Raw genomic sequence first — 12,556 nt, forward strand, 5'->3', positions numbered from 1 at the left:
CACTGAAGACTTAAAGTAAATAGATTGCTGCATCAAATGATAGAATTTGATTTGAGCTTGTTTAAAAAAAAAAAAAAAAGAACAAAAGCCACTCCCCCATGCGTAACAAAAACTCACCACAGAAGCATTTTAAATACACAGGTTTGGATGAAAAATTAGTTACATTATTTGTATTACTTTTGCCACTAGGTGTGCATACCTGTTTTGTGTGTAAAGAAAGAAAAGCAGATGTGAAACGCTGTGTCGTATCCCACTGCGGAAAATTCTACCATGAAGCTTGTGTGAAAAAATTTCATCTTACTGTGTTTGAGAACAGGGGGTTTCGATGTCCTCTCCACAGCTGCCTAAGTTGTCATGTTAGTAACCCCTCACATCCACGAATTTCAAAAGGTAGTTTCATTTTACGTTTTTATGACTGATGAATTAAGTCTGTTTATGGTATGTTAAGGTAAGGAATCTGTCCATTTAATAGCTGCTAGCTGCAATTTTTCAGGCATGCATGTACTATTGTTTGAGTCAGAATTTTTTTTTAAATAATAATTGCGTAATTTTTAGTCAACGTTAGTATTTACCTTGTTTTCTTTTTTTAACTAGCTTTCAATTGTCTATAGTTAACAATGTTTTCTTCTCAAGAGAATGAAATCTATAATGCATATATGATGATGAGGGACAGGCTGAGCAGAGTGAGGACAAGACCTGTGAATGTACAGATACTGCAGCAAGGCTCGCCGAACGTGGAGACATTTGATTCTGTGCATATCTTTTGCTTCGGGCAACATCTGTAGACAAAATTGCATGACGGAGGACAGCTTGTCTACCCTGGTGTGCATAGTTAAAGCCTTCACATTTAAATATTATAGTGCTTTAAACTCAGTGTAAGGTTCTTTAAAAACCTTTGTTAATTCAGTATTGTTGCTAAATGCAAATACATAGGCTTTGAAAACATAATTGGTGTATTTTTTTGTGTATGTAGGCTACCTCAGGCAGTAAGACTGGTTTTTAGCTCAAATAATAAATCAGTTTTGTTCAAAAATAATATGGCAGTATTCTGCTTTGCTAGGAAAGATGATGCGTTGTGTTCGCTGTCCTGTTGCATACCATGCTGGAGACGTTTGCATTGCTGCGGGATGTGCAGTCATCGCTTCCAACAGCATTGTTTGTACGAATCATTTCACTGCCATGAAAGGAAAAAGTCATCATGCGCATGTCAATGTGAGCTGGTGCTTTGTGTGTTCAAAAGGTAAACTGATGTAAAACTCTTTCATAAATGCAGCATCAAAACATTTTATTCTTCAATTTAGATTTCATTTTACTAATCTGTTTATAGAAAATTATTAGCAATGTGGCATATTAAGTTAGGCTCCGTTAGGTATTGAAATAACTTCAGGCTGGCTGGTGCTGCTTCAAGTTTTGAGTATCCTTATTTTGCAGATATAATTTATTGAAGAATGATTTTACTTGGACTTTGTCCAGCAACCAGAAGCCTGATTTAATTCTTTGCCAGAGACGTGTAATGAGAAGTATTTCTCTGTTCTTTCCCCTGTGTGCAATGTACTGAAGCTTTTTGTGTTTCTTTATTGCTAATACGTAATATTAAAACATAAATATTTTAAGAGTTGCTTTTAGTTTAGCAGCAGACAGCCAATTGAATCAGTATTAGTTGTTGCTGGGAGTGCCACTAATTAAGGGTGTTTTGGTTTATGTTGTATAATAAATTTATTTCTTATTGAGAACCACAAAATGCATCATGCTGATTAAACTATAGCAGTGAAAGTTAACCTGATTTGTTAACAAATTAACATGCAGCATAGCAGCTTGTTAAGCTGCAGCTAACTTTCCACTTGATAATTCATGGAACAAACTAACGACCTCATTCCCTCTCCCCCCAGGAAAAAAAACATAAGAGAAATCTGTTGTTAAAATTTTGCATACAGTGAAATATTAATATATATTAAACTATGTTAAATATAGTCATTGAAGTAAAACAAATTAATTCTAATTGGCAGTGCATTATTCTGGCGTTTTTATCACTAGCTTGCCTGTTATTTTGTATGTATTACTAATCCAAGTCTGCCAGGCATTCAAATCAGTACGGACCTTTTGGGTTTTGTACACAACTAAATTATATGTATTTGTTGCAGGCCAGCATGTTTTAACCATTTGTTTTCTAACTGAACCTACCACACGTGTTATCGCACTGCTTTGAACCTGGTTGGAATGCAAAACTTTTATTTTTGTCTTGATGTTTTTCAACTTTCTTTTTTCTCTCTGAAGGAGGAAGCTTGTTGTGCTGCGAGTCGTGTCCTGCAGCGTTTCACCCAGACTGTTTAAACATTGAAATGCCAGATGGGAGCTGGTACTGCAATGACTGCAGGGCGGGGAAGAAACTCCATTTCCAGGATATTATTTGGGTTAAACTGGGAAATTACAGGTCTGATGAACGGATTTCTTTTGTTTTACAGTACTGGCATGTTTAATTAAGGATCATACAGTTGGTTGCTTCTGTAGGCCAGCCTTGCTGCACACAAGATTTCTCATTCCTCTGTGAACTAGGGACCCCATCTCCTTGCAAGAGAGTTGTTGCTCTCTGCCAAGGCGTTACCCATACAGGACTCCTTGTAGTCTTCTGACATCTGCTTCCAGTGTATGAGCCTTCAACTCCTTTTGTTTCAGAGATCTCTTCAAATAATGAAGCTGGTATAACTTGTAATTGGCTAAATTACTACCTTGCAGGCACTCAGGTTGTCAGTGTTTTACACTTCATTGAGATTTGAGTGAGATAGAGGTGGGTGGAGTTTGTCCTAGAGAGCATTAATAACTATTATCAGCTGTCTCTTGATCTTTGACAATTGCAGTGATTGCAGACCTTAGTAAAGACGATGTTTTTGCTAACCAGATGCAAGGAGCTTTATGTGTATGCTTATCTTGCAGGCAGGCAAAAGTCCCACAGATTTGAGTGTTGGGCTTTCCTTTTCTAGCCCTGTCTTCTCTCGTTGCCTAGTGAGTGGGGGGAGGAAAGGATTTTAAATCCACTTGGATCTTGGAAATAATAATCAGTTACTGCTGCTTAGGGTGATTTTGTTAAACTGTCTCTTGCAGAAAGAGCTTGACTAAAATGCTGCGTGTTTTTATTTGTACTTCTGTGCTAGATGGTGGCCTGCAGAAGTCTGCCATCCGAAAAACGTCCCCCCAAATATCCAGAAAATGAAGCATGAAATCGGAGAATTTCCTGTGTTTTTCTTTGGTTCTAAGGATTACTATTGGACGCACCAAGCACGGGTGTTCCCTTATATGGAGGGAGACAGAGGGAGTAGATACCAGGGGATCAAAGGAATTGGAAAAGTCTTCAAAAATGGTACATAACTAAAAGTAAACAAAATAATCTTGTGATATGCATGCTTTACTTTCTTCACACATAGCCTTGGGACTGGTTTTGTACATTTGTTTTCCAATATTGAATTAAAAAAATTGTTTTGGTGTTTGGGGCAGCAGTCATGATTATTTTCTTTGAATGAAACCATTATTTTCATGGCTTGTAAGAGAGTAGCATCTAATTGGAATTATTTCTGATGATTTTTACTTTCTGGAAAGGAAATTATGAGTGTAACTGGAAGACAGAAAGAGTAGAATTGATACATCTGTTAAGAGTATTAACACTCCAGAAGCATTGTTTGCAAGAAAACTGAATGATGGGACTAGGAAGTAGAAAATGATTCTTCGTTTAACACACATGGGGATGAGCAAGTCGACCCGGTGGGGAAGTAATCCTCTTTCTAGCATTTGTTGATACAACAATCTTTTTTAGCTTTGCAAGAAGCTGAAGCTCGATTTCGAGAAATAAAGCTACAGCGAGAAGCCAAAGAAACCCAAGAAAGTGAACGTAAACCTCCACCATACAAGCATATTAAGGTAAAGTTTGAGGAAATTAGACTGGATACTCAAAGGTCTAAGCCTACCCTGGAGAGGAAGAGCTGAATGGGGAGATGGGGAGGAGAGGTTGTAATGATGTGCTGGTAATTGTGCTTTTAGAGTCATGAGATGATGAAATTTTGCTTCCATTGGAACATCTAGTGTTGCAAAACCAAATTAATAACCACTGTAATAACTCTTACAATAAATTCAAATGTTTTAAAGTGATGTTTGAACTATTTTCATGTGTTATTCAGGTGAATAAACCTTGTGGTAAAGTGCAGATATACACTGCTGACATTTCTGAGATTCCCAAGTGCAACTGCAAACCCACAGATGAAAACCCTTGTGGCTTTGACTCTGAGTGCCTAAATCGGATGCTGATGTACGAATGCCATCCACAAGTTTGTCCAGCGGGAGAACGGTGCCAAAACCAGTGCTTTACAAAGCGTCAATACCCTGAGACAAAGATCATCAAAACTGATGGGAAAGGGTGGGGTTTGGTCGCTAAGAGGGACATTAAAAAGGTATGAATCATTCTTGCCTAGCAAAGAATTGGTGACTTGTGATGCTGTTTGTGGGTCTGGTATATACTTTACTAGTGATACGTGGTATCTTTCAGGGAGAGTTTGTGAATGAGTATGTCGGTGAGCTGATTGATGAAGAGGAATGTATGGCAAGAATCAAATATGCACATGAAAATGACATTACCCACTTCTATATGCTTACTATTGATAAGGTAGAGTATTTCACATTTTCTTCTGTTATTTAATTGTAACATGATTTCCTTCTGTTGATCACCTTGGTAGGGCACTCTGCTACCTGTGATGTTCCACAGTTTCATATATTTACAATGTTGTATCTTCTGTGCCTGCTTGCTCCATTCTACATATATATATATATATATATACATATATAAAAAATGATCTTTAGTTCTAACTATGTAATGTAATAAAGTATATATTAAGGTCTATAAATTGTGTTTTTCTGCTTGAAATCAAGTACAGAAAAAGTATTTATCTGCCTAGTTTTAAAAGGAAGTATGAAGTTTCAGGAAATAGAATAGTTTGGGTTGGAAGGGACCTTTAAAGGTCATCTAGTCCAACCCCCCTGCAACGAGCAGGGACATCTTCAACCAGATCAGGTTGCTCAGAGCCCCGTCCAGCCTGACCTTGAAATGATAATGATTACAGTTGAAAGAATTAGTTAGCAATCTTTTACTAAAATTTCAGCAACAAAAAAAATTTCTCACTTGAGAGTAGTGTGGAATATAGTTGTGAGGCTGTGTCCCGTAATGGGCATTTAATCTTTTTTGCAACTACCTGTCCTTTCTTTGTTTATAGCAAAACTAGGCTTCTGCTTTTGTAGAAACTCTTTTCTGAAAGCACTGTCTGCATTAGTACCTAGCCAGCACTTCACAAACTGATTCTGCAGCAAATTAATTCAGCAGATTAATTAACGCAGGAAATTAATCCAGCATCTGTGGTTCTCTGTGCGTACCTCTGAGTATTTTGTTCCTGAGAAGCAGAAGAAAGTGGAGAACCCGGACAGTAGGGGGTATTGATTATATACATTATATTGCTTCAGTGCCCAAACAGCTACTGAGGAGAAAAACAAGAGTTGGCTGTCAGTCCTGCATATTTTTTCAGTCCTAATCACCCTTCTTTTGCCCGAAACGGTCCTGCTCTGTATTTCCACAGCTACTGTTTTCATTAGTCCTGTAACTGAGGAGTTCCTGCACAGGAGTTATCACCTAAGAAGGATGAAACCATGTTTCTCTAAACACTTCGGTTTCTCACCCCTCTACTAAACTGACACACAATGTCAGTGTGTTAAATATCTGAACTGAACATGTATTTGACTCTTGCTGTAGTTAATAAATGATCATTGTGGTTTTGTCTTTCAAAAATGCCCGTGCCATTATGAGGCTGAGCTGCACATGCAGTTAGAGTGGCTGGATTTATGTGCACATAGTCATGACAATCATATATGGGCATTATAAAGACGAGTTAGAAGGAAACTAATAATTGTTCATAAATAAGCAAAGCTATCTTAAGCAGCCCTGCAAAGAATCACAGTTTCAAAATTCTTCTGGCTATTTCAAGACTTCATGTTATTTTGTTAACGTCTGTTATATTTGGTGGAGATAGAAATTAAAAGGCAATTGTGTGTAGGGATGGGATTTTTTTAGTTTACCAAGAGCTTGTTTTTGTTTAAACTAGGCTGATTTGGGGAAAGAAAGCTGGTGAGAAACTGGTAATCTCTGCAAGTAATCATGCAGTGACTTGGTAAATACCATAAAGCACAGTATTTGTAAATGCGTCACAGCTTTGTGAATGCAAAGTAAAAGGTAAAGGGACTGAGTTTGAGTTTTGAGGCTTTTGGGAGGGTGGGGGCTCTTAAGATGACCACCACAACGCTCACAAGAACACTTATCCTGCCACGTGGCTGAGATGAGGTCTGGGAAAATGTGAGCTAGAGCACGAGTATTGCTTTGGGAGTGTCACATTCCAGGCCACATGAGACACTACAGTTTTCAATACAACATGTACCATCGGTTTGCTTGTGTGCTTCTTGGTAGCAACACCATGTCTGTTTTGAATGCAACTACTGAAATAATTTATGGATTTTTTTTTTTTTTTTGAGGGGGGGAGAAAAAACATTCATTCTGTTGCTGGTTTGATCTCCAGGACCGTATTATTGATGCTGGCCCCAAAGGAAACTATTCTCGTTTTATGAATCACAGCTGCCAACCAAATTGTGAGACTCTAAAATGGACAGTAAATGGAGACACTCGTGTTGGCCTGTTTGCTGTGTGCGATATTCCTGCAGGTATATCAGCTTGTGCTGGTTTTGGTTTCATTCCCTAAGTTAAACCTTTTGCACAGTTATGAATGGGACAGTCATGGTTTAACTGATTCAGTGCAAACATTTTTGTAGAGAACTCAGCATGTGGAAGAGGTGCTTTGTGATCTGCCTTTTATTTAATGTTTCTTAATAGTGAGTCCCAGGGCTGCTTTTTGTTGCTTGCTTCTAAGCGAACACCGAAGAACCCCTAGTCAGTATCCATGCATTCACTTTGTGTTGTAGAGCATAGTTTTTGTTCTAGAGATCTCAAACAGTATTTCTGTATCTTTTGTTCAAGTGACGATAATAAACTTAAGGAGTGGGGCAAGAAGGATGTTTAAAAATGTGTATGTTTTGGTTTGTGTGCACACACGCGCAGGCACACACATATATATCTCTATATATCTATAGCTATAGCTACCTGTCTAGATATATGGATATATATGACGTGTGTGTGTGTGTAGACCAGACAGTTTTGTGAAGTCAAACCAATTTATTTTAAAATGTAATTGCATAAGACATCGTGCTGTACTGACATCTAGTTAATCATTGTCAGTGCCTCTGAGCAGTAAAGGGGGGGAAAATCCTATGATAATAGATCAGCAAGCAAGTACAAAACCAGAAGACAGATAACGAAAACTTTATTTGTTTGTAATAATTTTAATAGACTTTGTTACGTCGTCCTTCATAATGAAAGGGTATGTCTTATCTCACTCAGGGACGGAGCTGACTTTTAATTACAACCTTGACTGTCTGGGCAATGAAAAAACAGTCTGCAAATGTGGTGCCCCAAACTGCAGTGGATTTCTTGGGGACAGACCAAAGGCAAGTAATATGTCAAGAGAATTTGACAGTGTCTTGTCAAACTACTAGCCTTGTTTTTCTTTTGGGGTATGTGTTGGTGGACCAGTTCTATGTTATGATAAGGGTTAATGCTGCTTAAACAGATGCTAGCTGTCCTCTGAGAGAAAAGCTTACTGTTTCCCTTGCAGGGAAGATGGAAACATTCTTTTGCCAGACATAACCTCGGTGCTAAAGAATATATTTTTATGCTATAATAGTACAGCAGGCGATGCTGCTTTTGGGAACACCCTAAAATATTTTCTCCCACTTTCTCCTATGAGAAATAAATTACTTTAGGTCCTGAATAAGAAATATTGCTAGCTACTGGCACTAGCTTTTGGAATCAAAAGCATATAAAAGAAGGGGTTGTAGAGGGAATAACCTTCTCAGTCCTGTTTGAAGTATGAAGGAGGGGAAGGGTTGTAGGAGCTAGGAACTGACTAAGAATTAGCCTAACTATAGCCAGTGAGATTATTCTGACATTGCAGTTTATATTTCCCCCATCTAAACCTTAAAATATGATTATTTTATTAAGATTCATTAAAAATCTTTCAGTTGAACTGAAGAATTTAAATAAAGTTTTGAAATGTAAACATAAAGAAAAAATGATACCAAATTATGTCAAGAAATGGCCTGTATGATTCATGTCAGGTTAATTTAAAACCTGTAATCCTGGAGAAGTTGATGGGGCTTCCTGAAGGACTGGCATAGGATTGCGAGGGAAGGCACAAGTACATTCCCAAGAGAAAAAAAATATCTCCTGTGGATGTAGAAAGGCTGCACCTTCATGTGGTCCTTTACACTGCTCAGTATCAGGCGCTCCAGAGGATGGACTTAAAATCTCCAGAATTCGCATAGCTGTTTTTTGTTAAGGGAGAGGCTTAAATGAGGTTTCACATAAGCTTGTGATCAATTTATCCAGACAGCCATGAAGAAATGTTACACTTCATTTTTGCAGGGCTGTCTGCATTGGTAGATAGAATGGGCTAATTTTAAAGAAAGTAGTTAATGATTACCGGGGTGAGGGGGAGGGAATGATGCTAGGGATGTTGAAAAAACATCCAGAATGAATTTTATATGATTTGGTGAAGGAGAGTTGAAGTGCAAGCAGCAGACTGTCAGATTGAAATAGGGATAAGGCTTGGTATATTCTTTTTAGCATTATGGGCACAGTTACAGTTCCTGAAATTCTGCTGTCTGTTCCTCAAAGAAGGGAAGTGGAGGCTGTTTTTAATAATTCCAGCATGAGTGTACACAACTGGAAGAGAAAAATGGATATTGAATTGAAGTGATTGGTGGTGCAAGAACAAAATGGAGATAAATTAGCTGCAAATAGATTAGACTGGAAATTGGAAGACCTTTTTTCAGTCATAAGAAAGTGGAGGAGCTTTCCAATAGGAAGGGATTGCAGGGACAAGATCTGGTTTCAAAATGACTTTTTACAAGGGTCAGCGTGGGTTTTTCATCAACACAGATAGGCACCGTGAGGCTCTGGACAGGTCTGTACCAAGTCAAATTTTTGCCTGTGTGCACAGCCTGCCAGGCATGGCAACAGTTTTGCTAGGTTGTGTAATACTCTTCTTTTGCAAAACTGGCTTTTACAGATTTGCATCTTATTCTTTTAGAATTCTTCCACTAATGCCTCAGAAGAAAAAGGCAAAAAGACCAAAAAGAGAACACGGAGACGCAGAACGAAAAATGAAGGGAAGAAAGAATCTGAAGACGATTGTTTCCGTTGTGGTGACGGAGGCCAGCTGGTATTGTGCGACAGGAAATCCTGTACTAAAGCTTATCATCTCTCCTGTCTTGGTTTGGTGAAACGTCCTTTTGGTGAGTCGGCTTGCCTCTGAACTTGTGTAAATAAATAACTTGTGCAGGTATCTCGTTTATTGCACTGAAACCTTGTCAAGAATGTCTTCTCGAAAACATTCTTTTCATCTGGTAAGAGCTTCGTTCGTGCATCATGTAGGAGCTCTTCTTGAGTATGGAGACAAAATGATGGCCTTCCTCCTGCCTCTGGCAAAATGAGCCTTTTGTTTTACAAATGTAGGTAATTGAGTAGATCACTTGACAGGGCCACAGTGCTCCTACCACAGGAAAGTTGATTGTATCTAAGAAATGCATGAAGCCAGTTGAGTTCAAGCCAAAAGAATAGCAGCACCATCTGGAACAAGGCGAGTAGGAAAATGTTAAAGGCAGCAGACATCAGGTTGCTGTTCCAGATACCACAGGAGTTACCTGGTTCCGCAGTCAGCCATGTCAGGTGGGATATGAAGAAGTGAAGCAGGTAAAGCCTGTTATCCCAGAAACAAGTAAAACAATGACTGGTAAAATATGCTGGGGCAAAAGAGCGTCTGTAGGTAAAGGCCATCAGCCACGCCTGAGCAAAACTTGCAAAAAACAGGTGAGCGTTGTAACGGTAGGCAGCAGTTGACTGGATGTTTGGATACTCTACCAGCCTGCAAGTTCTGTAAAATGCTATTGAGTAAAGCGTGAATAATTTCTTCCAGCTGGAGTTCCCTGCTGTATTTAAATGATAGGATGTCAAGTCTGCCACTTATGTCAGTTGAGCTTTAGAAGTATGATGTAGCATTTTGATTTTTTGAGATTAGCCTTAGTAGTTGCAGTCTCATCTAGGTTTGTCAGGAGTCGTGCGTTGTTCAGCTGCTAAACCACAAAATTTTAAAAGACAATGAAACGTTTTACTCCCTACTAATGCGCTCTTTGGTTTTGATCGCAGGAAAGTGGGAGTGTCCTTGGCACCACTGTGATGTTTGTGGCAAACCTTCTGTTTCTTTCTGCCACTTCTGCCCAAATTCTTTCTGCAAGGAACACCAAGACGGGACAGTACTAAATTCTATGTTGAATGGACAGTTATGCTGCTCTGAACATGTTCTTGGGGTGGATTCTGTTGAAACTCAGAAGACTGAGAAACCCCGCAAAAAACTGAACAAGTTGAAGCCTAAGAGAAAGCAGAGGAACAGATGGATGAGAGCTGAATGCAAATAGTCATGGACTGCAGTTTCTACTGCCAACACTATCTTGTAGATAAGTTGTGAATATGACCAGGGAAGGACACAATTTTACATATATTCTGTAAAGGTTACATGGGGGGGATTTTTTGTTTTGTTTTGTTTTGTTTTGTTTTTATAAATCCACTGAGCCAACCACAGCAGTCTTCTGCTGCTTCTGCACTGATAACGAACTGCATAGTTCAGAAAATTTCAGGACAAACCAAACTTATTACTCAGCATTACAGTTACACTTGAATTGTTACGAATGTAAAAGGTTCCCTCCAAAATACTTTCAGATTGGAGGTAGGTTAAAATCAAACCAGGTAGACGTAAACATAGATTTTTGAGATAGTATTTGTCAACCAACAGATGTTAAAAATAGTATATCCTTGAAAGAAGTTATTAGCTCTCAAGTCCTTTTAAGTAAGAAATGGCTTGGTCTGTGGTCCCAATGAGATTTGCTTGCCTTGTGTGTTTTTGAGCAAGTGCTTGAATGCCATTCATGATCCAGGTGCGTATCTCGCTATAACCACACCCATAACAATTTGTTTGTGCTCTTATAAAATAGCTCTCCAATGATTCTTAAACAAACATGTTTTTAAATATCCTTCCACCGAGAAATATAGTGCGTGGTGGGAAAGGCACACCCTGTACCAGAGAGGGGAAATCTTACAAGAGATTTTTTTCTATACTGTTTTTTCCTGTATTTCATTCCAGCGAAATAGAAGTGACTTGATCTTGCAGAGCTGTACAAGTCTGGATTTAAAGGGATATTGTCTTGCAATCTAGGCCCAATACTCTAGGATTTTTGTGTCTTAATAAAAATAAATCTTACAAAACCTATATTTGAAAAAATTACTTGATTTTTTTTTCTTTAATGTCAAGTAAAACGCAGAAGCAAACATTTCTTTGGAATGCTTGGAGTCCAAGCATTACAAGTTTGTGATAATGCAAAAAATGCCCAAGAGGGAACAAAAAAAACCCTGTGAATGAAACAGAAGGCGAAACTTGACTGAAGTGCAAAAACTAAATTCAAAACAACTAATTAAAAGTGAAACGGATTTTTTGAAGAAGCACATAAGGAACAATTTTAATGTGAAATTTAGCCTGACTCTGTTCCTTTTGATAAAGTTTGTGTAAAACTGGCTACTTGACTTGGCAGACTGTTTGAAATCATTCTCTACTTTTTTTAGGAGCTCTGCTCTCGACTCTCTTGTCGCCACTGTGTTATGTCAGCAAAGCTGTTTCGAATTCTTTGCTCCCATTAGGTTCTCGCACTTGCAGTGAGATAAACAAACAAGATTTAGTATTGATGGAAATAATATTAGAACTAGGAAAAAACGGTAAAGAAAAATGTCTTTACCTGTTTTCTTCCCAGTGCATGTCATTGGTGTGTGATTAGGCAGTGTTACAAGTAAGTTTTGACTTGTGCCATTGTTATCTAGCCTATGTAACCACAATGTGTGCCTTCATGTCCATTGAGTAATTTGTGTATGTTCTAGCTTAGTTTGCCTTTAATAGTGCAGAAACTCTGTGTAGCCCTTTTGAAAATGAAGCCTTGCTATATCATGAAAGTGTATGTTTTTTTCCAAAGTATTTCTTCAGGATTTGATTGCAGATTTAGTTTTTGGAATTATCAAAATCCCCATTTGTTCCCAACTCGTAAAAACTTTGGTTTTATTAGGAGATATTAATTGAAAGAGGTTTTAAATGTAGCATTGCCCTATCCTGAACTCTTTGGTTTCTATTTTGTGAGCAAACTGCTTTGTTCTTTTAATCAATTTTTATAAACATTGTTGGAAGGTTAATTTTTTCCAAATAATTTTGAAAAAATAGCACAGTTCAAAATAGGGGGGAAGTGTTGCATGTTTGCAATTTTTAAAGTGGTATGCCAAGCCTTGCGCTCAAGGGAAAAATCAAGATTTCTTAACTGATTTTGAGGG

At 38.2% G+C, this 12,556-nt stretch overlaps 1 protein-coding gene across 8 annotated transcripts in view; it reads left to right on the forward strand.

The window, feature by feature from the left end:
• NSD2 (nuclear receptor binding SET domain protein 2) overlaps window positions 1-11,609 on the forward strand; it is a 76,135-nt gene extending 64,526 nt beyond the window's left edge. For 5 of the 8 annotated variants that reach the window (XM_075148552.1, XM_075148553.1, XM_075148555.1 and 2 more), the window contains 11 exons: window positions 190-390; window positions 1,061-1,240; window positions 2,275-2,431; window positions 3,150-3,355; window positions 3,806-3,909; window positions 4,167-4,436; window positions 4,532-4,648; window positions 6,600-6,741; window positions 7,475-7,581; window positions 9,225-9,429; window positions 10,340-11,609. In XM_075148552.1, the coding sequence (XP_075004653.1) occupies window positions 190-390; window positions 1,061-1,240; window positions 2,275-2,431; window positions 3,150-3,355; window positions 3,806-3,909; window positions 4,167-4,436; window positions 4,532-4,648; window positions 6,600-6,741; window positions 7,475-7,581; window positions 9,225-9,429; window positions 10,340-10,608 (1,958 nt within the window). In that variant the 3' untranslated portion in view covers window positions 10,609-11,609. Of the gene's footprint in view, window positions 1-189; window positions 391-1,060; window positions 1,241-1,431; window positions 1,512-2,274; window positions 2,432-3,149; window positions 3,356-3,805; window positions 3,910-4,166; window positions 4,437-4,511; window positions 4,649-6,599; window positions 6,742-7,474; window positions 7,582-9,224; window positions 9,430-10,339 lie in introns of those variants that run through there. The other 3 variants (XM_075148557.1, XM_075148558.1, XM_075148559.1) reach the window with 3 other exon arrangements.
• Window positions 11,610-12,556: the final 947 nt, after the last annotated feature.

This window comes from Calonectris borealis, chromosome 4, assembly GCF_964195595.1.
Source record: "Calonectris borealis chromosome 4, bCalBor7.hap1.2, whole genome shotgun sequence".
Lineage (NCBI taxonomy): Eukaryota > Metazoa > Chordata > Aves > Procellariiformes > Procellariidae > Calonectris > Calonectris borealis.